Source organism: Peromyscus eremicus, chromosome 4 (assembly GCF_949786415.1).
Source record: "Peromyscus eremicus chromosome 4, PerEre_H2_v1, whole genome shotgun sequence".
NCBI classification, from domain to species: Eukaryota; Metazoa; Chordata; class Mammalia; order Rodentia; family Cricetidae; genus Peromyscus; species Peromyscus eremicus.
The window spans coordinates 93,630,684-93,657,273 of record NC_081419.1 but is presented as its reverse complement, the minus strand read 5'-3'; the positions used below and the strand labels follow the sequence as shown (position 1 = coordinate 93,657,273).

Here is a 26,590-nt window from a genome sequence, read left to right as displayed (position 1 = left end):
ACCTGGTTTATCATCCCCAGTACCCATGTAAAAGCTGAGTATGGTGGCACTTTTCTGTAACCCCTAGTGGGGTTGGGGTGAAGGAGACAGGAGGATCTCTGGCGCTCATCGGTCAGCTAGCCTAGCCAACCAGTGAGCTCCAAGTTTAGTGAGGATACCCTATCTCAAAGAATAAGACTGCAACAATGAAGAAAGTGCCAACCTCTGGCCTCTGCACACTCACACAGGCATGCACACTGACACCCAAATACATGCATACACCGCTCATACACACAGAAATTTTAAAAAATAGTAACAAAGGACTAAGAGTATGAAAACAGCATATTTCAGTAATAGCTTCAAATTCATAGAACAGGAGTAATTGTTCTAGCATTATTGGGGGCTTCATGTAACCCAGGCTGGACTCAAACTCATTAAGTAGCTGAGTTTTACAGTCAATTCCCGATCATGCTGCCTCTCTATCTCCCAAGTGATAGGATTACAGGCATGTATCACCACATCCAGTGTAATGTACTTTTTATTATTTTCTACAGTATTAGCATTCAATTATTTTAATCATAAGGGGCTAAGATGTAGTCTAGTAGTAGAACACTTGCCTTATTATGTATAAGGACCTGGGTTTGATCTCTAGTACTGTTCTCCCCCATTCCTGCTACAAACACAGGGGTGGGGTGATCAGGGTGAAGAGAAGGAAAGAGGAAGAAGGCGAAAGAAGAAAAGGAGGAAGGGGGAAAGAGGAAGAGGAGGAAGGAGGGAGAGGAAAAACATCACCACCACCAGGAAAAAAGACAAATACGATCTCATACTAAACCAACATCAAACTATATCTGCCCACAATATGCATGCTCAGGTCTCAGAGCCTACATAAAGAAGCTTTATCAAAGCCAGGCGGCGGGCACATGCCTTTAATCCCAGCACTCAGGAGGCAGAGCCAGGCGGATCTCAGCGAGTTCGAGGCCAGCCTGGTCTATAGAGCAAAATCCAGGACAGGCACCAAAACTACACAGAGAAACCCTGTCTCGATTAAAAAAACAAAAACAAACAAACAAACAAACAAAAACAAAAACAAAAAAAAGAAGCTTTCCCAGTAACAGGAGGAGGAGAAGACCAGGTAGAAAGACATCCAGCATCTACAGTCAACTTAAGAATACTAACTAGACTCCTTAAAACATCTACATGAAAAATAGTATGCATGTAGGGTCAGAGGAGGGCAAACCCTAACACTAATTATGTAAGACTCAAGTCCTTAAGACTGCTAGCACTGAGCTGGACATGGTGGCATAGACCTTCAGTCCCAGCTCTCAGAGGAAGCATCAAATAGATCTCTGTGAGTTCAAGGCTAGCCTAATCTACAGAGCCGACTGCATTCTAGTGCAGTCAAAGCTGTGTAGAGAGCCCGTCTCCAAAAAAGAAAAAAAGACTGCTAGTATTTGGTTCTCCAATACTCTACAACACTGTTACTAACCAGTGGTAGGAGAGATGAAGTATCTCAGGAAATAAAAAAGTGCACTTTTCATATATTGTTACACTTTCTTTGAGTCTGCAACAATGAAAATTCCAAGTTCAATTTCCAGCACCAATGTCAGATGGCTCACAACTGCCTGTAACTCTAGCTCCAGGGCAACCCAATGCCTCTGGCGTCCACAGGCACCTGCACTCACATACAAAGACACACATAAATCTTTTTTTTTTTCAATCAGAAAAATATCCTGCATAAATTATAGTGATATCTAAGCAAAGGTACATTTTTAAAGTCTATTTCAAAGCAAGTAAGTATGTTAAGAGGTGATTACTGTTAACTAAACCAATGCGAAGATACTCATTCCCTTTCCCCAAATATACTCACAAATGGATACATTAACAAAAATAGATCCTAAATTTTAAGCCAATACATAATTCAAAAAAGACCTTAGAAAGAAAGCTGATCATCATAATCTTACCTTTGATTCAAAGGAAACGAAGAGCACACCATCCACATCTTCTAGATCAGGCTTCACATCAGGGAAGGTATTTCCAGGGCCTACAGGAATATTCTTTGCAGCAGTTAAAGACTTCCCTGTGGTTTTAGGTGGTCTCCCTGCCTTAGAGAGTCTCACCTTTCGTGGCCTTCCTCTTTTTCCAGGAGTATTCAGAGAGGCACTCTGGCTAGCAGTCACAGTCTTTGAGGGGGTTGTCATTTTAAGTGCAGCTGTTCGCTTTTTGCCCAAGTCCTCTTTTCCTGAAAACGAGTCTCCAGTTGATCCCTTGGAACTGTCATTTGTTCTTTCTGTGCTGTTATCAAATACGTCAGGATAGTTCCACTGAGGTTCTTTAAGTAAAGTATATTTTTGTACCATTCTGAGATCTGATGAATGTTTTCTGAGACTATTTTCTGAATCCTTACTTAAGCAAAAGCCAGTCCCACTGGAATTTTCAATATATGCAGGCAAATATTCTAATTCTGCCAACACTGATTTATCTTTTCGAGATGTAGAAAGCATATTATCAGGGAGTTCAGAAATTTTCACTGTGTTTTTGGTGACCGCACAAGGTTCTAGGTAAACCACTGGCATTTTTCCAGCATCTAATTTAAACATTTTAGCTTTAGCAACACCTGGGCTACTCGGTAGCCATTTATAAGATGGATGATCAGCTTCCAAGTTATCAACTTTATTGTGTCTCTTTAGTTGTTTCTCTAATATAGGATCATCATCACTGTTGGAGTAGACATCCGTTTCTTCATCTGTCTCTTCTTGTTTCACGGTGACCCCTTCTGGGCATTCACCAAGTTCATAATCATAATCATCTAGAGGCTCCTCTTTAATAACGACATTAAAGTTTCCATTCGGGTTTAATGGTGAGGCAATCTGGGAAACATCTTCCAAACTGTTCGCAATAAGACTAGAGAGAGAGAGGAAGATTAAAAAGTACAGAACTATTCATAAACAAGACTCAAGACGGGAAAAACAGTTAAGACAAATTAATGTATCAGATTTCATGAGCCATTCCTTAAAAACTGTCCGTAACTTAACAAAGTACTCAAAAGCAATTTACTAACATAACACATTTATCAATGTTTTATAAAAAAAATACAATTCAAGAGCAAAGTTCCAGGGCTGGGAATGTAGCTCAGTTGATAAGAGTTCTTGCCTAGAACACAAAGTCCTGAGTTCAATCCCTATCACTACATAAACTGACCCCACTTATATAAATAAAGCACGGAAAAAGAATATAGTTTACCCTTATCATTAAATCAAAATACAGAGTACCTTATAAAACGTGCTTGCCTTTAGATATTGATCAGATATACAGAACTCCATATTGAAGTCAGCTAGAACCGATCAAAAACTTAAAATGCATGCATCATCAATTGCCAATAAGCAAGAGGAAAAAGAAATGTCTATCACAACTAGGAATTACAATAAATTAATGTGCTTTCAAACTGCTAGTTCATTTCTATATTTCAGATAAAATATCTAAACAAAATTTAACATCTTAACCAATACATTCTTAGTATACTCAGGTTACTATCAGAAGATCTTCAATTTTTCAAATTAAAAAACTCACTTTTAAGGAATAAGGGTGTGGCTCAGTAGTAGAATACCTGCCCAACAAGTGCAAGGTCCTAGGTTCAATTCCAGCACCCTCCCCACCCCCCAAAAAAGACATGCTTCCAATGTAAGGATTCACCAGAGCAGCTGGGCAGCGCATTCATGGTAATAGTAAGGTAATGGAATATGTCTTTAATCCCAGCACTCAGAAGCAGGTGGACCTGAGGTGAGGCCAGATCTACATAAAGAATTTCATGCCAGCCAGTGCTATATAGGGAGACCCTGAATCAAAGATAGATAGATAGATAGATAGATAGATAGATAGATAGATAGATAGATAAAGAGTTTGCCACAAACTCTTCCAAAATAAAAGGCTAGGTTACATACAACTGGGGACTCAGTCTGTAAAGTACTTGCCCAGGCAGGATGTACAAAGTCCTAGGTCAATCCTCAGCATCACATAAATCAAGCATAATGGCACATATGTGTAATCTTAGCACTTAGAAAGTGGAGACAGAGCTGGGCGGTGGTGGCGCATGCCTTTAGTCCCAGCACTCGGGAGGCAGAGGCAGATGGATCTTTGTGAGTTCGAGGCCAGCCTGGTCTACAGAGCGAGATCCAGGAAAGGCGCAAAGCTACACAGAGAAACCCTGTCTCGAAAAAAAAAACAAAACAAAAACAAAAACAAAAACAAAAACAAAAACAAAAAATGGGGGAAAAAAAAAAAAGAAAGTGGAGACAGAGAAGGTAAGAAATTCAAGATCAGGCCTTTGAGTTGGCTCAGTGGTAAAGGTACCTGCTGTTGAGTTAAATCTGATGGCCTGGATGTGATCCCTGGGACCAACATGGCAAAAGAAAAACCAACTCCCACTAGACCTCTTACCTATACACACACACACACACACACACACACACACACACACACACACACAAACTAAAAGTAAAAATAATTCAAAAAAGGTCAGCTGAGTGGTGGTGGCACACACCTTTAACCCCAGCATTGGGGAGGCAGAGGAAGACAGATCTCTAAGTTTGAGACCAGCATGGAGTAAGTTCCAGGACAGCCAGATCTACAGAAACCCTGGTCCAAAAAACCAAAACCAAACAACAACAAAAAAGTCAGCCAGGCTGAGCAATGGTGGTGCACACCTTTGATCCGGCACTCAGACAGGCTGATCTCTGAGTTCCAAAACAACTAAGTCTACACAGGGAAACCCTGGGGGGCAGGGGGCGCGGCTGTGGAACAATCCTTTTCTACAATGTAAATATATATTACTCTCTTGGTTAATAAAAAGCAAACAGGCCAGTAGCTGAGCAGGAAGTTAGACAGGAAAGCAAAACTGAGAATGATGGAAAGAAGGAGGGCGGAGTGTAAAGGGACATCAGCCAGCTGCTGGGCAAGCAGGACATGTAGAAAATGAGGTAACAAGTCATGAGCCATGGAGCAAAGCATAAATAGAAATATGGGTTAATTTAAGTGTAAGAGTTAGCCAGTAACAAGCCTGAGCTATTGGCCAAGTATTTATAATTAATATAAGCCTCTGTGTTGTAATTTGGAAAGCAGCTGCCAGGTATTTGGGAACATAGAGTTGGGATGGGAAAGGTCCCTGATGTCTGTTTACATATGGCATTCCAACTTGTGGCTGAAATTTCCATATAAAACCTGAGAGAGCTTGGAAAAGAATTCTAAACACACAAAAACATAGTCAAATGAGGCTTTTTAGTAACAGCCTTTACTCCAGTGGGCTTTGTTTTACTGGCAGTGAGCAGAGGCTCAGCTCCTTTAAGAGACAGCTTCCTGGCTTGGTGCTAGCTGCAAAAACTGCGAGGCTCTTTTCAGAGGCCCTGTTCCCACTTAAATGGAGTTTATGAACAGTGGGCAGCATGCTACTTGTGACAAGTGTGGACCCAGAAACTTCTCAGAGTTAGGGTGGTAAACATGGCTCCCAGAGCTGGTGATAGACTCTCAGGGAACCGAGGGGGAGGACCCAGCACCAGCATGCCATGATCTAAGTTACACAGCAGGTTTCTGTTTGTTTGTTTGTTTTTTTGCTCATGCAGACATAAAAGGTTACAGATGTGCAGTAAGGACAGATTCAGATGAAAAGAGCCTCTAAACAGATCACAGTGTGTTTAAAAAATATGTGTAAGCTTGGGAGAGAGAGGTTAAGAAAAAAAGAATATATAATCTTAGATTTAAATATATAATTTAAAAAGTCTTTAAAAAAGGAATAGAATAATAAAATATAGTAAGTCACATAAAGATGGAAAACACAGAGAGTCAGGATACTGTATGTTATTCTGCTGTCTAAATTTTTTAACTGCTAATGAACAAATGATAACTGCTGAGAGACATTTGATTACGAAAGCTGCTAGATTAAACCAACCTATATATTTTAAAAATATCTTGACTTCAAAATTTAAGTCTTACTTTGGTAAAGAGGTTCTGCTTTTGTTTCCACAGGAAATGAGAGGCTCTGGATTCATTCTGAGTTATGAAAAATCAGGTTTTATTGAGGAAGACCCCCTCTGAAAAATTTCTGATGGGAATGGATGGCCCAGATGATTCAATGTTTCAGAATGCCTCTGTTGCACAGTCCTCTGAATTCTGCATACAGAACGCCTTCCAGGCTGCTGGCTGAGATAATCCAGCCTCACAGAATACTCCAGTCATGACTTGACCATACTCATAAATTTTCTCAGGGTCCCCCAAAGATTAGCAGCACCTCAAATCAGCAGGAAGTAGTCTAGAAAACTACACCCACATTTCCAAAAATAAATTATGAATGTTTATCATCATTTAGGGGGGGTTGTTACAAGTTGTTATTGGTAATAGTCAGAAAAAAATGCTTAACAAAGGAGATTAGATTCAGGGATCTCTTTCTAAAAAGAAAAAGGGGGGATTAAAAGGGTAAATTATTGACTCTACTTTTAAACAAAAAAAAACTACTAGTCTCAAATATTTTACATTGGTATGGATTTCGTATATTGATAGAAATTTGAGGTTATTTTTGTTATGCTGTATGTGTTTCTACTTTTGTTTGGGATATTGTGCTTAAGCAACTCATTTAAAAATATAATGTATAGTTAAAATACAGGTTAATAATTAGTCATCTATAATTGTCACCCATATCTATCTAACTTATAGTCATGTTAGTTAGGTTTTCTAGGTATACAGAGACATATTTCAGATAAATACATAATCTTCAAACACTTTAAAGACCTACAGAATACGGCATTTAAAATGTTTTAATGACTTAGGCTTCCTGTGACAGTGAGATATGTCTGCTCCTGGCAGCACCAATCTACTTCAGAGAAAATGCATCAAAGAAACTCTGTATGGAGTTTGTTTTCTTTATGGCAAAAGCTAGCCATGTGGGCAAAGAAACTGTCCTTGCCTCAATTGCTGACAGTTACTGTCCAAACTGGACAAGCAGGACACAAGAAAGGCAACTGACAAACTTTGCCAAGACAAGGTAGACAGTCCTTCAAAATTCCCTGCTTCTCAGGAAAATAGAGATATGTCAGATATGCTAGGCCTGTAGGTCAAAGATGAATGCCCCAAGGTTGCAGAGAAAGTTTGGGTGACTGTCCAGGCAGCCTAATGGCCCTGTCATTAGGTAACATTTCATCCTTCTAGAGTCTTTGATTGAGTTGAAGACTAGAAAGTCATAGTTATAATTTCTCTTAGTTATGATAAAAGGGTAAAAATTAGACATAAAACTTAGGGCTCACAAAGTAAGACAGATGATAGAGTATTTTCTTTAATTTTGCCAAATACAAATAGACATTGTTACTGTAATTCTTACTTAATAATTGTTTTTATTGTATATAGTTTTACTTATATCAAGGTTAAAAGCTTCCTTTTTAATTAAACAAAAAGAGGGAAATGCTGTGGAACAATCCTTTTCTACACTGTAAATATGTATTACTCTCATTGGTTAATAAAAAGCTAACAGGCCAGTAGTTGGGCAGTAAGTTAGACAGGAAAGCAAAACTGAGAATGATGGAAAGAAGGAGGGCGGAGTGAAGAGGGACATCAGCCAGCTGCTGGGCAAGCAGGACATGAAAAAAATGAGGTAACAAGTCATGAGCCATGGAGCAAAGCATAAATAGAAATATAGGTTAATTTAAGTGTAAGAGTTAGCCAGTAACAAGCCTAAACTATTGGCCGATCATTTATAATCAATATAAGCCTCTGTGTGGTAATTTAGGAAACAGGTGCTGAGTATTTGGGAACAGGAGGTCAAGACAGAAAATGTCTGTGGGGGTGAGGGGTTGGGGGGGTGGGGGGGTGGAGCGGGGTGGAGAAAGAAGCTCAAGGTTAATCTTGAATGCATAGTAAATACAAGGTATTCCAGACCAGCCAGAGCTATATGAAACTATGGCATGGGTGGGTGCTAAGAGTATCTACAGGGAAGTACATATAACCAAGATAGATTTTTTTAGAACTGATTGAGGGAGAAAAAGCCTCTCCTCCCAATTAGTTATTTAAAGAACTTAAAACTGTACCAATATGGGTCTTGTAGACATGGTAGGACTAAAGATTTAGGTTAATGTCTACAATTCCAAAGAGTGTTCTAGATGAAATTAGAATGATCAAATATAGAAATCTTAAAGCTAAACCTCTGTACCTCTATTTTTTCCTTCTAAACACTTATCAAATCACACTACATACACACAGCACACTCAGTTACAAACAATATACAATGAAACAGAATTAGAGGCAATTTTTTTCACTTCAAAAATCTATTAAAAAAAGAACTGTATTAATGTTACGTCCCTGTTAAAGATATTTTGAAGGTTTTTGAAACTAAAAAGACATTTCCTAGAGTGTGTTTTTCAACATCCAATTTCATCTATCCTGCTTTTAGGCTCACCTTAAACAATAACCTATACAATATTTCATGTACTACAGCCACACAAATCCAATTTATTATCTTAGTTGAACAGAATATAATTCCAAGTCTAATATATCTCAATGGAACACTAATTTTTTCAGGACTTACTAACTTAATGTACATTGACTTCATAAAATCCAAATATATCAAATATGCACAATCAACTATGTGAGCAGTAGTCTCTTGCTCCTGTACAACTTGTTCAAAAATCCTTCAAGGTGGAACTTCCATTCTGGTTAAAATACAGATAACAAAGCACCAGTAGTCTCTCACTGTATAGCTGAGGAAGAACTTTCACTTCAGATCCTCCTGCCTCCACCTCCCTAATGATGGGTTCATTACAGGCATTCACCATCACTCCTGCCTTTGTGCAGCACTGGGGATGGAAACCAATGCTCTGTGCATGCTAATGGAGCACGCTGCCCACTGAAGTATATTCCCAACTTCTATCTTATACTTTAAATAAGCAGATTTTATGTCATGTGAACATCTTAGGACATAAAAAAATTCTCATTACGTGTTTGTGTGTTTACATGTGTTAGTCAGAGGACAACTAGTGGGAATCAGTCTTCTTTAATGATGTGGGATCTGGGGGATCAAACTCAAATTAACCTGTTAGACCTGGCGTCAAGTGCCTCCATCATGCTGGGTCACCCCAACCCCAGCATCTTAAATATTCTATTGTGTGGGAACCTACGGAGGTTTCCTAGTGATATCTGAGCTTGATTTACCCAGCAGGACTGCATAAGAGGATGACTGGACCACCAGCCTGAGTACCAGGTATTTGGAAGGGTCTACACTTGGCTCTATCTAGCAGGGGGAGGTCTTTTGCCTTGCCCCTTAGCATTGTTATAAAAAAAAAAAAACCTTTTGAATAAAAGTTCTGGGCCAGTGGATTTTGATCCAGGTCCTCCCAAAGCTATCCTGTCTTTCTTCTTGGCTAGACCTATCATTCTACCTAATACTCCTTATTCCTCTCTCCTCCTAGTAGGAACCCAGTAAAAGGTGGGAGCTGATCCCCTACACTATTCTTGATTGCTTTAGACAGGGTGTCACTATGTATCCTGGCTGACCTGAAACTTGTTATAAAGACCAGACTGCCCCAAAGAGATCTGCCTGCCTCCCTCCAGAGCAACAGAATTAAAGGTGTGCACCACTACACCTACCTAGTCATTTTAAACTTTCTACAATTTAAAAAAAGAAGAAGTAACCTAGGTTTGGTGGCTTGTGTTTGTAATCCCAGCACTCAAGATGCTGAGGCAGGAGAATTATGCCCAAGTTTCAGGCCATCCTGGGCTAAATGCTAAGTTCCAAGCCAGCCTGGACTATCTCAAAAAGAAAGAGAGAGAGAGAGAGAGAGAGAGAGAGAGAGAGAGAGAGAGAGAGAGAGAGAGAGAAAGAGAGAAGATATGAGATTTAACAATCCATCAAGATTTAACACTTGTAAATATATGCACTGTGTACTCAATTTCATAAAATCAACATTTATATAAAGAAACAAATAAGCCCAGATACAATGATGAGTACAACTTCAATACTGTAGTCTCACCACAAATACATCATCCAAACAAAACAATTAAAGGAACTTCAGAGCTAAATTGTACCACAGACTGAATGAATTTAATAGGTATTTAAGGATATTCCAGGGCTGGATAGATGGCTCAGAGGTTAAGAGCATTGGCTATTCTTGCAGAGGTCCCAAGTTCAATTCCCAGCAACCACATGGTTGCTCACAACCATCTATAACGAGATCTTGTGCCCTCTTCTGGTGTGTAGACATGCATGCAGCAGAACACTGTATACATAATAAATAAATAAATCTTAAAAAAAAAAAAAAACTAGAAAAAAAATATTCCACCTAACAGCTCCTAACACATGGAATTTGCTCAAAAGAACACATTTTAGGCCATACACTCATCTTAACAATTTTTTAAAATTAAAATAGCTTCTCATATTTTTCCATATCACAATGGAATAAAACAAGAAAACGATATCAAAGGAAATTACAGAAACTGTTCAAATATCTGGAGATTGAGAAATACACACTTCAGTGATCAGTAGGGTCACTGAAGAAAAAAAGAAACTTTAAATTCATAGAATAAAATAAAAATGAAAACACGACTTATCAAAATCTTTGGGATACAACAAAGACAGTTCTAAAAAGGAAGTTTATTGTTACAAGTGTTTACACTTAAAAAATTAGAATCAAGCATGGCATAGTGGTGCATGCCTTTAAAACCAGCAGAGGCAGGCGGACCTCTACATAGTGAGTTCCAGGACAACCAGGGCTATGTAGAGAGACCCTGTCACAACAAAACAAACCAAAAAAATTAGAATTCAAGTAAAGACAGACTTCAAGGTCTTAAAAAAATAACAAGACAAACCCCCAAAACAGTAGATTGGAAAAAAATAATGGATAAAGGAATCAATTAATGATATAGAGACGAAAAGAACAATAAAAAGAATTGATGAAACAGTTGCTTCTTTGAAAAGATAAAAATCAAATACCCTTGGTCAAGTAACCAAGAAAGAAAATTCAAACTCATAAAAAGAGATGAAAAAGGAACAATACAATAGATAACAATGCAATATTGAAAATTAGAGAATATTATGAAAATTGGAAAATCTGGAAGAAAAGGGTAATTTCCTAGACACATATGGCCTAAATAAAATTACAAGAGGATACACACACCTAAACAGACCTATAGTAAGAAAGAAACTGAAGCAACGTAAACAGTTAACTTGACCAGAGGAAGCTGAGGGCTGATGGAATACCTGTGGATCTCTAACATACCTATAGAGAAAAACACCAAAGGGCATCAAAGTACTCCATAAAATAGAAAGAGAAGTAAGTAGTGCTGAGAAACTCATTCTACAAATCCAGTATTACCCTGATTAACAAAACAACAAAACCAGTTAAGGATATAACAAAAACAGAAAACTAAACCAATTTCCCTGATGTACAAAGATGCAAAAATTCTCAATAAAAAGTTTAACATCTATTCACAAAGACCTATAGAAACTAGAAATGGAAGAAACACCTCAACATCATAAAGCAACATGAACCTGTGCTAAATGGAAAAAAGTAAAAACATTTCCTCTAAAGTCAGGAACAAGACAGGTGTCTACCCTGTTCATTCTTTTCCAAGATAGTGGTTGAATTGAAGTCTCAGTCAGAATAATGAGACAAGAAAGAAAGAAAACACACACAGACACACAGACAGAGAGGGAGACAGAGAGGGGGAGAGAGAGAGAGGGGGAGAGGGGGAGAGGGGGAGAGGGGGAGAGGGGGAGAGGGGGAGAGAGGGAGAGAGAGAGAAAGAAAACAGCCTCTTCAACAAATGGTGCCAACACCAGGATATCTACACAGAGAACTAAGAAGGAAATTACTGTGATGGTTAATTTTCATTGTCAATTTAGTAACATTTTGAATCACCACAGAAACATTATTTCCGATGTGTTTATGAGGTTATTTTCCAGAAAAGATTGAGGAAGGAAGGAACACTCAACCCAAATATGATGAGCTTCTACCTCCCATGGGCTGGGGTGCCAGGCTGAATAAAATTCAAAAAAGAGAAACTCAGTGGAGCACCAGTATTCATCTTCCTGTACCTCCTGATAGTGGAGACAATGTGCCAGCTACTTCACACTACTGCCACCATGCCTTTCACACCATGATGGACTGCACCCTCAAACTGTGAGCCAAAAGTGAATCCTTCCTTAAATTGCTTTTGTCAGCAACAAGCAAGTATTATACTAACCCTACACAAAAATCTATTCAAAATGAATCAAAGACCTTAAAAAATTAGAGAACAAAACTCCAAAACTATAGTGAAGACTTTAGCCCACTTTTCTCAATTCGAGTCTGCTGGAGAATCTATTTAGTGGTTACATACTTGTCAATGATGTGGGAGGACCTAAATTCAATCCCCAGTACTACCATTACCACTCTCTCCCATAAAAATCAGTAGGGAGCAGGTGATGGTGTGCACCTTTAATCCCAGCACTCTAGAGGCAGAAGCAGGCTACAGAATGAGTTCCAGGACAGCCAGAACTATATATAGTGAGACCCAGTCTCAAAAAACCAAAAACAGAAAAAAAGCAATCAGTAAGGAGAGAGAACTCAGTAGTATTATCAGTTACATTTACCAAGTTAACTGCAGAAGATTACATTCAAAGGAGGGCTTGGTGGAACACACCTGTAACCTCAGCACTTGGGAGGCTGAGGCAGAGACTATTATGAATTTAAGAGCTTGGGCTACAGTGAATACCAGCCAGAAACAGAGCAAAAGACACAGTCTTGCAAAACAAACAGAACCTCCATTCAATATCTATAAAATATGTAATTCTTTTCAAATATACATAAAGTATTACCCATCAAAAAAGACAGTAGGCTGGCAAACAGCAAAGCCTTAATAATTTCAAAAGTCAAGTTACTTATGCTTTTTGGCAGAAATGAACTCAAACAATAAATGAGTAAGAAACAATGCAAATATCAAATGTATAGAATACAAACTAAAGTAGTGGCAAATTTAGTTTTAAATACATATGCTACGGAAAGCAAAATGTCTAAAATAAATTCTCTATTATAGGAATTTATTTTCAGTAAAAGGCTAAAAAAAGGTAAAACATTTAAGTTATGCCACTAAAACACAAAAAGAATTCATACAAAACATACATAAACATAGCCATGAACCAACAAATGAACACTGAAATTTCAATTTTATATAATTTTCAGAGATCGTGAAATATCCTTCCTTTTTTCCTAGCCATCTAAACATGTAAGAACTATTCCTAGCGTGCAAATCACACAAACAGGTGATGAAGTATGGACCTAAGTCTTAATTTGCTAACCCCTGACACAAAGGTCAATTAAAGCAAAAGCAAATAGAATTAAAAGACCCAAATGTAGAAAAATAAAAAGTCCTCTGTCATATGCAGGTATTAGTCTATAATATAAACACACACACACATACACACACACACACACACACACACACACACACAAATGTAAATAAGTATAATGTGTAAAGTCTAAAAACTTAGAAAGGAGACCAAGAGATGGTAACATTAGGTGATGAGGAAGGACAGGGCATAGGCAAAAGGACACTCACTACCCATGGAAGAGAATATAAAGCTAGTAGTTTGCTAATACCAACTCTGTCATAGTTTTTATTCTGTGGTGGATATCTGAATTCAACTTCCTGTGTGCTGAAGTAGTTAAAAAAAAAAATTTCTGATAAAGGCAATAGAATGGTGGCACACTCCTTTAATCCTGGCACTATAATCCCAGGCAGAAGCAGGTGGATCTCTGGGTTCGAGGCCAGTCTGGTCTACATAGTGAGTTCCAGGACAGACAGGGTTACACGGAGAAATCCTGTTGCAAAAATAAAAAAATTTAAAAAAAAAATAAAATAAAAAAAGCATTCCAAAACAATTTATGAAAGCTGGGCTTGCCGCTTTCTACCTACACTGACCATTAGTGCAACAGGCATTAGACACGACTAGTAACTAGTACACTTGCCACACTAATCCATTTAGGGGAAAAAAATTTTTAATTTGTTCTGAAGAATTTTGTAACTTGAAATTTTTCCTTTTGTTTAAGACTATCAAATCATTCTATTACATTGTCTTTTTAATTTATAATTATATTGCTATACATAAAGTATGGTTTCTTAAAGTAATAAAAATTTAAAATAAGGTAAAGTTGAAATAAAAATCAAGAGACCAGAAACTAACAAAGTTGAATTTATGAGCTGAAACTTGACAGAAACATGATGAAAAATTATCATCTTATACAAACTTGGAAAGTACAGTATGGAACACTTCCAGCTTCTTTCTGGGGAAATTTACAACCCTGATATCAACCCATTGGAAATAAAACTAAAAATAGCTATCTCTTATAAATTTAGATGCAAATTTCCCACAAACTCAGACCAGAAATATTAAAAGGATTATAGCCGCGTATGGTGTACACCTTTAATCTCAGCACTTGAGAAGCAGAAGCAGGATTTCTGTGGCTTAAGGCCAACCTGGTCTATATAGCAAGTTCCAAGACAGCCAGGACTACATGGAGAGACCTTGTCTCAAAAAACAAAACAACAACAAAACAGTATTACTATAACAAGGTTTAGTCCAACAATGCAAGGCTGGATACAGCACCCCCCAATCAATAAAATTCATCATCAACAAAATGGGGGGGCACATGACATCCCAATTAATATAAAAAATATGTCTATGAAATTCATTTATTATTAAAAACAAAGTGGAGAGTGGAAGGAAAATGTCTCTATGTGATAAAGAATACAACAAAAGATACAAAAAAGTGCTCAATGATGGATCCTCTTCTTGTACAAGAGTCCTCAACACCTACTCTGGGTTGCTCACAACCACTTTTAACTCAAGCTCCGGAGGGATCCAATAGATCCAATACCCTCTTCTGGCCTCTGCAGGCATCCAAACTCAAATAGGTACTCACACAGATAAATCTTTTTTTTTTTTTAATTTAATTATATTGGAAGGGGCCACATCTACACATACAGCCAGATGACCTCATTTCAATCCCTAGCTCCACATGATGGCAGAAAAGAACTGACTCCTGCAAGTTATCTTCTGACTTCCACACACGCACCATGACATATACAATCCACATTCACATATATACATATACAGTAAATACAACAAAAAAAAGAGGGGGGGAGAACTAGGGCTAGAGAGATGGCTCAGAGGTTAAGAGCACTGGCTGCTCTTCCAGAGGTCCTGAGTTCAATTCCCAGCAACTACATGGTGGCTCACAACCACCTATAATGAGATTTAGTGTCCTCTTCTGACATGCAGACAGAACACTGTATACAAAATAAATAAATCTTAAAAAAAAAAAAAAAAAAAAGGAAGGAAGGAAGAAAGAAAGAAAGAAAAAAAGAAAAGAGAGAGAACTAAGTAGCTGGGGTGGTGGTGGTGCACACCTTCAGTCCCAGCACTCGGGAGGCAGAGGCAGGCGGATCTCTGTGAGTTCAAGGTCTGCCTGGTCTACAGAGTGAGTTCCATAACAGCCAGAGCAACACAGAGAAACCCTGTCTCAGGGGAAAAAAAACAAAAAACACCAAAACAGAGAGAGAGAGAGAGAGAGAGAGAGAGAGAGAGAGAGAGAGAGAGAGCGCGAGAGAGAGCGCAAAGTGAAATTTTTAAAAGGCAAACTTAACAGCTTTCACACCTGAGTCTATGAGTATCTCTGAACTAATTATTGTGTATAGTGTGAAGGAGAAGGCTTATATTTTCCAGTGATCTACCACTGTTTGCTGAAAACTGGCCAACTACACTACACAGAGAGGATAAAAGGAAAATAACAGGCATGAGGCTTGTACCTGTAGGTAGTAGTTTCAATGTGTCCCTCAAAAGTCTGTGTATTAGAAACTTAACTCCAAAGTGATGTTAGTATCATTTGGAGACAGTCTTTCTAGGGTAAAGATTGGATGAGTGCCTTTGCAGAGCATTCACAGTATTTTAAGAATAAAAGAAACCAAGTCTAGAACACTTGCTGTCTCACAATGTGATACCCCCACCATGTTATGATGTAGTGAGAAGACTTCCACAGATGCCAAACAGATACCAACTCCATGCTCTTCAATTTTCCAGCCTTCAAAACAAAAAGGCAAATAATTTATCTTGTCTCTGATATTTTATTCTAGCAAAATAAAATGAGCTAAAATGTTGTATTGGGAAATAATTTTAAATAGTAAAGGATGGGGATGTAGCTCAGTGATAAAATTTGCCTAGTATGCCCTGGGTTCAAACTTGAGCACACCAAGTTGCAGGTCCGGGTGCCAGAAGCCTGTAATCTCGGCAATGCAGGTTAAAGCAGGAGGATCACAAATTCAAGGTCTACCTGAGCTACAGAGTGAGTTCAGGGCAGTATAGGCAACTTACTGTGACATTTTCTCAAAAGGAAAAGAAAAAGGGAGTTGGGAGTTAACCCAGTGGTAGAACATTTTCCTAACACACGAGTCTCTGTGGTCAGTCCCCAATACAATCATAAAACAAAATAGGTAGTATGTGAGCTAGGGAAGTAGTTCAGTTGGTAGAGTATCTGCCTACCATGCATAAGACTTTAACTTCAATCCCCACAACTGAAATAGAAAGAGAAGGAAAGAGGAGAAAGGAGGGAAGATAACATGTAAAACTGATAATTGGGGGTTGGGTAGATGACTTACTCAGTGATTAAAATAGGAATTGGGGGCTGGATAGATGGCTCACGCAGTGATTAAAATAGGACTGTGCAAGTAAGTATGAGGACCAATGTTTGGAACCCCAGAACCCATAAAAATGCCAGGTGGGAATAGTAGCCAGCCCTTAATTCCACCCTAGGTAGGCAGAGACAGGACCCCAAATCCAGCTGGCTAGCAAGACCAGCCACAGTGACAAGCTTTGCATTTGACTAAGAGACCTTGACTCAATGAATAAGGTTGAAGAGTCAACATCACCATTGGGCCTTCATGTGGCCCCATCCGCACACATCCATAAACACATAAACACACACAAACACAAAATGGTGGGAAAAACTAGTAGTTGACATTAGTCTTATGATTTAGACAGAGGCAAAAACAAGAACAGCTAAAACACTAAAGTTCTTCTAGGAAAAAGAAGTAAAGGATGACCTTAGGGCAGTAAATTCAGCTTATAATGAGTACATCTTATACTTTAATTAGATAAACTGTTTCAGTTATAATTTAGTTTTTCCCTCTTTTTCACAATAATGAATTGTCTACATGTCTTAACAAGAAACAAGCCACAAATAAATAAGAGTTCCTTATTTTTGATTAATTATCCAATCTGGCTGAAATTCTATACCCTGAATCCAGTGGATATTCCTTACAGAAAAATAACTTGACCCATCAAAGAATTAAAAGCAGGTGTGGTTTGCTTTATAGCAACTGATATCAACATCTACTGCATTCCACAGAACCAATGAATTAACTCCAAAATCTGGCCCATCTCAATCTTCTTTTTATCTCTAAGAACAGGAAAAACTATTACCCAACTAGAAAGATGATCAGTGGGTAATGGTGGTCGTCACCAAGCCAAATGACCTGAGTTTGATATCCCAGACCCACATGATGTAAAAGGGAACACCAACTCCCTAAAGTTGTCCTTTGACGCCCCCCACACAAACAAAATAAGTAAGTAAACAAATAAATATATTAATGAATAAATGTAAGAAGAAAAACTATGACTTACCTTTCAGAAATTTCATGCTTCAGTTGAGGAACTTCAAGTGCTGCATCAGTACTAATAAAACCAAGAAAGTCTTCTTTTACATTATGGGGTGGCTTCTCCAAAGCGAGGCCTGATGTTTCATGACCCCTTAACACAGGATCAAAATCACCTGACTGTATCTCTGATCCCTCGCCTTCAGTAAGACGAACACTATTACCTTCTTGATCAGAGCTATTCCTTTGTTTTCCATCTCTCTGGGGTTTACTGCTTAACCCATCATCCCGAAAGCCTTTGGCAAATGGATTATAATCTATTTTCAACTGGGTAATCTGAATGTTTTGATAAGCTGTTACTGCAAAGAATTCAGTCTGGGGGAAAGTAAAAGTATGAACACCAGGGCCATTTAATTGTATCACTTCTGTAGCCTTTTCTGCAGGCACTAAATGAAGCCTTGGCAGGTAACGATGCATAGAGTGCAAGATAATATGCCCTTCCTGGTCCAGTGTATTGTTGGTAAGTTTGAGTTTATAGAAAGATACTGGTTGATGCATCCAATAATGACCTGTGGAAGGAGATTCTGGATGAATAAAAACTCTCCCCAAAATATGGGGTTCAGCCTTCCCACTGGGTTCCCACCAACGACCATTCCACTTATAACGATGGTTATCCACAGGAGATATGTCCATCACAAGGATATACTTTAAATTTGAATCTAAGCCTGTTATCCAATAGCGACAATAAGGAAACATACGTCTTCCCTGCTTAGTCAGAATCATCTCTGTACTTCGATTATGGAACTCATTCCACATACTATTGTTATCAAGGGTAACAGTGATTCTTCCCACAGTACAATCGGCTGGAAGGCAAACCTTCCCTTTAGATTTTCCTGGTGATGATACCCTACTCGACAAAGTACAGGCATCTCGATTAGTAACCAAAATTCCTTGATCAGTTTTGCCATTTCCTGGCTGTTTCAGGATGACAAAGAAGGTAGGTGCTGCTCCTGTCACTGTCCCACCATCTTGATTAGCCAATAGAATTTGCTGTTTCTCTTCCATGATTCCAGTGAGAAATTCAGTAGTAAGAAAACCGTAGTTAGCACATAGTCACAACTGCCTTCTCACCCTAAAAACAAAAAAAACAAAAGAAAACTTTAATCAACTCAGATTTATGCAAACAAAAATACAACTGTTATGGCTGAACTGTAGCTCATCTGGTAGAGATTTGCCTAACACTCATGAAGCCCTAGGTTCAATTTCCAGCACTGCAAAAACCAGGAGTGGTGGTATAGGCCTGTACTCTTAGCACTTGGGAGATGAGAGAGAAAGAGCACAAGTTCAAAGCCCATGCTCCAGTAAATAACCCCAACCCAATCTCCTACAACTCAGTGGAGGTCAGTGAGATGGCTCAGCAGGAGAAGGCACTGGTCAGACAAGCCTGTAGATCTGAGTTTAATCCCTGAACCTCACGTGAATAAAGAAAATAGATTCCAAAACCTGTCCTTTGACCTCCACATTCATCAGGAGGTATGCAGACCCACACAAGCACAAAATAACCATTTATTTTAAATTTTTAAACTCACTGAATTACAAAAAAAAGAACATTAATGTAGGAGAATGACTTGAGAAAACATGTTTCAACTAGAGAGGGAAGGAAGAAATGAGGGTAATGAGGAGTAGGGGTAAAATGACTTAAAATCCATTATATGCAAGTATGAAATTGCCAAAAAAAAAAATAATTAAAAAGAAGTTCAAGGGAGTTCAAGATCACCCTGGAACACATGAGATCCTGTCTCAAAAAAATAAAAATACAACTGATTGTGTTATCCTAATTCTCCTAAGACGCTGCTTATATCCTTCTTTCAATCACTATAAGGGTGTTCATTCTGGAATACCTCATCATTCTTTAAAAAAAAAATGTGGTAGGAGTTCTTGAGACAAGAGTCAGAACAGGCTAGCCTCAAACCTACAACAGTTCCCCTCTGTCTGCCTCTCAAGCACTGGGATTATCCTAATCATTTCTATCAATTTTGTAAACTAATTTTAATCTAACTAGTTAAAAATTACTCATTCTATCTCTCAAAAAAATTAATAACAACACTGTAATCTTACACACACTAAAATTATGTATTCATTTGAGAAAAACTATATAAACTGGTGTAGTTCTCATGATATCCTGGCATTTAGAAGGCTAGGGGAGAAAGATGACTTAAGCTGAAGGCCAGTTTAGGCTACAGTCAGAGAAGCTCTTGGATACAGAAAACGGCTGTTCCCTTGGGCAGATATTTAGATTAAACTTTCGTTCTGCTTTCTAATAAAACTTCGTACTACTTCAGAAAAGGGGAAAAAGGGAGTTGTAGTTCAGTTGGTACAGTACTCACCTATAAAACCAACTAAATTGTCTGGCTTTGATCCCCAGCTCCATATAAATTGAGCATAGTGGCCTAGCACATGCTTATAATCCTAGCACTAGGGAAATGGATGTAAGAGAATCAGAAGTTCAAAGTCATCCTGGACTATGTGAGATCCTGTCTCAAAGAAAAAAAAAAAAACAAAAAACTTAGGGCTGGAGAGATGGCTCAGTGGTTAAGAGCACTGACTGCTCTTCCAGAGGTCCTGAGTTCAATTCCCAGCAACCACATGGTGGCTCACAACCACCTGCAATTAGATCTGGTGCCCTCTTCTGGCCTGCAAGGACACATGCAGGCAGAGCACAGCATACATAATAAATAAATAAACCTTAAAAAAAGTCACAAAAACAAAAAACAACAAAAACTAAAAAGGAGAGAGGAGAATGAGAGAGAAAAATATATAAAAGCATAAAATGAGATAATTTTCATTTTAAAAAGGATTCTGATACTTATGAAATAATTTTAAGAAAGATTCATTTACATCAAGTTCTTTGAGAATGGATAAAAAATTAATTTTCACTCTCATTCCAAAGAGAAACTGCAGAATTAACTTTATTATTAGCAGTGCTGGGAGTGGAACCTAGGGCATCAAGTATGCTCAGAAAGTGCTCTAACACTGATGACTATATACACTATATACACAATCCCAGAATTCGTTCTTTATATGGCACTGACAGGACTTCATAAATAAATATCATATCCAGCTAGTTCTACAGCAGTAATTCTCAACCTGTGGGTCATAACCCCTTTGGAGTTGCCAAAGACCATCAAAAAACACAGATATTTAAATTACAATTCATAACATTAGCAAAATTACCATTATGAAGTTATGTGGCTGGGGGTCACCACAACATAAGGAACTGTATTAAAGGGTCATAGCATTAGGAAGACTGAGAACCACTGTTCCAGAGGGATACAATCCTGGCCTCACTCGAGCTGGGATTACAATTAAGCTATTATGCCCACCTGCTTTTTATGTGGGTACTGGAGACAGGAACTCCAGTTCTCACATATAAGTGCTTTATCTACTGAGCCTTCTCTCCAGGCCCTGGTGCACATTTAAACTGTACATTTTATGTTAGGCGAAGTATGGCTCAAAAGTCACTAGCAACAGGGCATGGTGGCACATGCTTTAATCTCAGAACTTGAAAGCAGAGCCCGTCCTGATCTGCATAGAGAGTTCCAAGAAACCCAAGACTAAATAGACCCTGTCTAAAAAAGAAAAAGAAAGAAAAAAAGTTGATGGCTCACACCCATAATCTCTGCCATCAGAAGGCTGCTGAGGCCACAGGATTGCCATGAGTTGAGACTGAGATAAAAGGGGCTGTGAGATGTGTGTTACAGCTGAAGGGAAAGATATCCTGGCAGTCAGGACCTAAAGTATATCACACACCAAACAACAAACCTCACACAAAAGATTTATTGAGAAAAATCAGGAGGGTGGCTGCCTCTGCTCCAGCAAGCAGCAACAAAGAACTGAGCTGGAGGCATGCTTTATATAGGGTTTCCTAGGGGTGGAGCTTTCCAGGGTGGCCTGATCTTGGGCTTACTCTGTGGGGCAAAGCTTGGCCTCCTCCATCTCAAGGGGATAGGTCCTGTTATGATGTTCCGTTGGGGGTCATCAGGGGCAAGGCCTGGCCACTTCCACCTCAAGGGGCTTAAAAGAAGGGGGTTTAGTTCTTTTTTGGGGGGGGGGGGTTTCAAGACAGGGTTTCTCTGTGTAGCTTTGGAGCCAATCCTGGAACTCGCTCTGTAGCCCAGGCTGGCCACGAACTCACAGAGATCCACCTGCCTCTGCCTCCTGAGTGCTGGGATTAAAAACATGTGCCACTACCACCCAGCTGGAGAGTCCAGTTCTTAATATTAAAGCACTAATATACATGAGCAGAGATAAGCTCCTCTGGCTTGGAGTAGTTTTTGCTTAATCTCTGTTTGTTGCTTTGTTTGTTTGAAGACAAGGTCTCACTATTAGATAGGTTGACCTGGGATGCATTCTTCAGGAATACATTGGGCTATGGAGTCCTGGGATTGAAATGACTTAAGTATGTGGATGTTTACTGTACAGTGCTGGGAATTAAACCCAGGGCCTCAGATAGGTAAGATTTAAAATAATTATTCTCTAGAACTGCCTTAAGATTTTATCCATAAAAATAACTAGCTTTCTAAAACTAATATATTTATATCACACCTATCACACATTTACAAAACAAAAACAATTTCACAAGTCACCTGGTGACTGTAATATATGTTTAAGCTTAGAGAACTCACCAAAAGTTACACACCATAGTAGAAATACACAATGTTTGGTTTTTCCTTTGCCTAAACAAAGTTAAAACTGAAAACTCAAATTGAGGAGGAGATGTAGCTCAGTCAGCAGAGTGCTTCTTGTCTAGCATACACAAAGCCAATACCCAAGTACCATATTTAAAAAAAAAAATTAGGCAAGAACATCAGAAGTTCAATGACACTCTACTTAGCAAGTTCAAGGCCAGCCTGTAAGACCTGCCCCATCTCTCCAGCAAAGAAAAAAAAAAGATCAAATTGATTTATTTCAACTTTGTATACAAGCATTTTAAAAAAATGTGTAAATATGCATGAAAAACAGGAAAAGTCAAAACTTGCAGGCTTGCACAAAGTCTTTTTTTAAAAAAAAAAAACTAAGCCTATCAATTTATTCCATCAGTTAACCAAAATACATAAAATCAAAGAGCCAATTTATGGTCCCAAACTCTCAAGAATTTGAGATACAATGGCTACAATTTAAAACAGGATTTCCCCCCAATAGTGCTAGTAACTGAACTAGCTAGGGATTCCCTAGCTATGATATGCATATCCCTTGTGATATGCAAGTGGAAGAATACCCCTGAACTGCATGTATCCCAGCCCTATGTTTGATTCTTCTCATCTGCGGTTCATCAGTTGGTGAATATGCTGTTTCACACATACAAAAACGACTCTAAAGTCTAAGATAACTATAAATGTCCATTGCAAAAATCAAATGTACTTTAGAAATGCGAGGCTACTCCACAAAAGAAAAAAAAAATCCTTTCCAGCAATACTGGAATACTCTGTATTTTGCTCTCTTGAAGTTTTATCAAAGGACGCAGACTGGTGATGCTTATCTTTAATCTCAGCACTGGGGAGACAGAGGCAGGAAAGTCTCTGTGAGTTCTAGGCTAGCCTGGTCTACTTACATTTTAAAATTCAAAAATGTTTACTTCAGTCTTTTCTCATCAAGCATTACGTAAATTAAAGTAAGTTAGAAAGGGCCTAAAGTAAGTTTAGTTGTAAAAGGACAAATCCTTGGTGATTCTTGAAGTCCCCTCACTACATACAGACACAATCTCTAAGGAATATGATTTAAAACAGTGTAGCAAACTGCATCAAGTGTAACAAACTCAAGAGTACCATTTTTTTTCTTCCAGTGGTCTTTGGTAAATTTTTACTATAATGGTGACTCTGATACAACCCACAAAACATACTATGTAGCAATTTAATGATTTATATACGGTGTCAAGAAAATTCAACTACATCAAGTCAAAATTCCAAGTCAATATATTACTTTTAAAACACAAATTTCAAATGATAGTCAACACATTCTGAATGTTGCTCAGGCTAACCATACCCTTTCAAACAATAAATTAAATTACTATATTACTGTGTGGCAGGTTCACTACGATGTTTGTCCCTTAAGTTAAATTGCATTTTGAGCCGGGCGGTGGTGGCGCACGCCTTTAGTCCCAGCACTCGGGAGGCAGAGCCAGGCGGATCTCTGTGAGTTCAAGGCCAGCCTGGGCTACCAAGTGAGTTCCAGGAAAGGCACAAAGCTACACAGAGAAACCCTGTCTCGAAAAACCAAAAAAAAAAAAAAATTGCATTTTGAAACTCAAATTTTATTAAGTATTCCCATTCCTAGGTATCAATCCGAAACAATTTAGGCTAGTAAGCTTTTAGGTGCCTACAAGTTACTAAGTAGAATCTGAAAAACTAACTTTTACAGCAAAAACGGAAAGAAAAATCTGAAATAAATATGCCAAAGCACTAAGAGAATTAAATTTCTTTTATGTTGCAGTTAAGGGGACCCAACTCATTACCTGTTTAAAAAATAATAAAAAATAAAAACAAAAGGCCCCAGTTTTTCTGCTTTTCAACTACAGAAGACAACTAGCCAGAAGCAACGTGAAAAAGATGTTGCAAAAAAAAACTCTTCTACTGTAGAGTCCCAAGGATCACGTGCAGCCAGGCGGAACCCTGTGATCCCAGAGCTGTTCAGCTGCTTTCGGTTACCTTGGAGACTACACAGGAGCCACCCCGCCAGCCCATTTCCCAGCAGCCGTCACGCCACTCGCCTGCACCTTAACTGCAGCCTTGCTGCGGCGTCGTGCCCGAAAGGAAAGCAGGCCAGGCATAGATTACTAGGCACTCGGCCACTCAAGGTTGGCAAGCTCAACACGCACAGGCTGAGCGTAAGTGGGCTCTAATGTCTCAAGATCCACGTGTCGGATCCGGCGGTGAACAAGAGTGGGTCTCCCTCAGCCGGAGATTTTCCCGTTCTGCCAATCAAGCCACTCTTCTTCTCAGACACTCTCTACCCTTCCCTGCTTCCATCCTTTTGCCAAAGGGACATTCCGGGGGAACGTAAGTGAAGGCAAAAAACTTCACAGCAATACACTCTGCCACCAATTTCACCAGTTCGAAAAAGACTCCCAACTTCTCTAAATAATCTTCGAACACAGATTCCCCAATTTAGTAGTGGTAAGCTTACTAATACCCCTGCTCACCTTACACTCAAGCCAGAACCTACTTGAAAATTCAACAGAAAGGGGAAGTCCTATGAACAGAAAACCAGTCAAGGCTTCCACAAAGAGAAAAAAAGAAAACACCACCTGCTTTTCCCCACCTGTTTTCTCCGCCTTCGATTTGCACTTACAAATCACGGGTCCTTTGTTTACAAAGTTCTCATTCCCATTCAACTCACTCATCGCCCCTCCCCATTAAATTCGTGGCCTTGCCTTCATTTGACCAGAAATTACACGCTGGGGGACGTTTGTATAGGTGTCAAAACACTGGATCCAGTTCCTTAGAGAAACTGACGTTGGTTGTTTCCCTGGGAGAGTTGAAACCCCCAGAGCTGAACTGTAAAACCTGTGCCTATTCAGCACAGGTTTAGACCTACAGCCAGGCCAGAAACGTCACGCGGAACGTGCCATGCTGTTCAACACCCCACGCACGCGAGGGTAGGGCCATGCCATGGGCACTTCTCACCCCGCCCGCCTCGTGGCCACGGTCTCCGGCGTCGATGTTCCTAGTTAGTTCTCGGAGAGACACGGAAGTAAGGTCGGGGAGGAGCGCGAGATGACATGCGCAACTCACTCCAGGGACCAAAGGCTGCACCGCGCAAGGCCCAGCCAGGCCCAGGCGTGCGAAGCTCTCTCTGCGGAACGCTGGTCAAGCCGTTCAAATACACAAGTGGTTTAAACTCTTAAAAAACTCCAATCGGGCCACTACTGAAGCGAAGCCCTCCACCCAGGACCGAGAGTTACCGTGCGGGGCGTGGTCGGCCTCACCCAGAGTCCTTCATATCCCTCTAGGGGCGGGTTAATCTGAAGGGTTCGCACACCTTGTGTCCGCTTCAGCTGAAGAGCTTGCGCACGCACCGGACGTCCACGTCACCGCGCACGCGCTCCTACCCGCTTGGAGCCCGCCGCGCAGGCGCAAAGGGAGGCGCGAGCAGCACCTCTTCACCCCTCCCCCAACATCAGGAGGCCAAACGGCCCGGAGCAGCGTCAAGACCCTTGGGATCCGCCCCCGGAGCCGAAGCCGCAGCCTTTTCGCGTCTTAGCAACCCAGAAAGGGCTACTGAAACTTCCAGAATCAAGAAAGGCGAGGCAGGAGAGAGGTACCCAATACCCTCAACCTTGTACTCGAAGCCTTCGTGAAAATTCTGAAACCACAACCCACCGGGTCTTTCTCAACTAGACTTTTCAGCCTTTCCCAGGGGATCCTCAATGGCCCCGCCCTGCCGTACCCAGCCCCACCCACACAAGGCTTCGTGGACCCCCCTCTCTTCACAAGTCCATCAAAATAATCTGAGGACCTCCTGTACAAAGTGCTGTGGGGTTGGAAAGCGCCAGAGCACTGGAAAACCTTGAAGCAAACACCATGAAAGAGAAGAGTAAGCAATTTTCCAATATTCACCAACAAAGAACACTAGGAAAATAAGAGAAAGCCTCCCTGAGAGCAGAGAATGGAACCTTACCCACGCCTGTAATCCCAACACTGAGGCTGAGGCAAGGAGGATTGCTGCGAGTTCGAGGCCAACCTGAATTCCAGAGTGAGTTCCAGTTCCAGGACAGCTTAGCCTGCCGAGACAAAGGAAAGAGAAGTTCGCTAAAGGAAGAAGAGCTGCCGCTAAACTGCCTGATACCAAGATGAAAGATGTCTACAAAAAAGTGGTCAAGAAATTTGCCTGAGAACTTTAAGATTCAGTGCCTTGATTGTGGGTATTTTTTGTTTCTTCAAGGCACTGAAGTTTT

At 39.7% G+C, this 26,590-nt stretch overlaps 1 protein-coding gene across 5 annotated transcripts in view; it reads right to left on the bottom strand.

Moving 5' to 3' along the window:
• The window catches only part of Mga (MAX dimerization protein MGA), an 81,938-nt gene that overhangs the window by 41,873 nt on the left and 13,475 nt on the right, over window positions 1–26,590 (bottom strand). For 3 of the 5 annotated variants that reach the window (XM_059261175.1, XM_059261178.1, XM_059261179.1), the window contains exons 1-3: window positions 25,598–25,700; window positions 17,666–18,769; window positions 1,941–2,880 (exon numbers count right to left, since the gene is read on the bottom strand). In XM_059261175.1, the coding sequence (XP_059117158.1) occupies window positions 1,941–2,880; window positions 17,666–18,702 (1,977 nt within the window). In that variant the 5' untranslated portion in view covers window positions 18,703–18,769; window positions 25,598–25,700. Of the gene's footprint in view, window positions 1–1,940; window positions 2,881–17,665; window positions 18,770–25,597; window positions 25,701–26,590 lie in introns of those variants that run through there. The other 2 variants (XM_059261176.1, XM_059261177.1) reach the window with 1 other exon arrangement.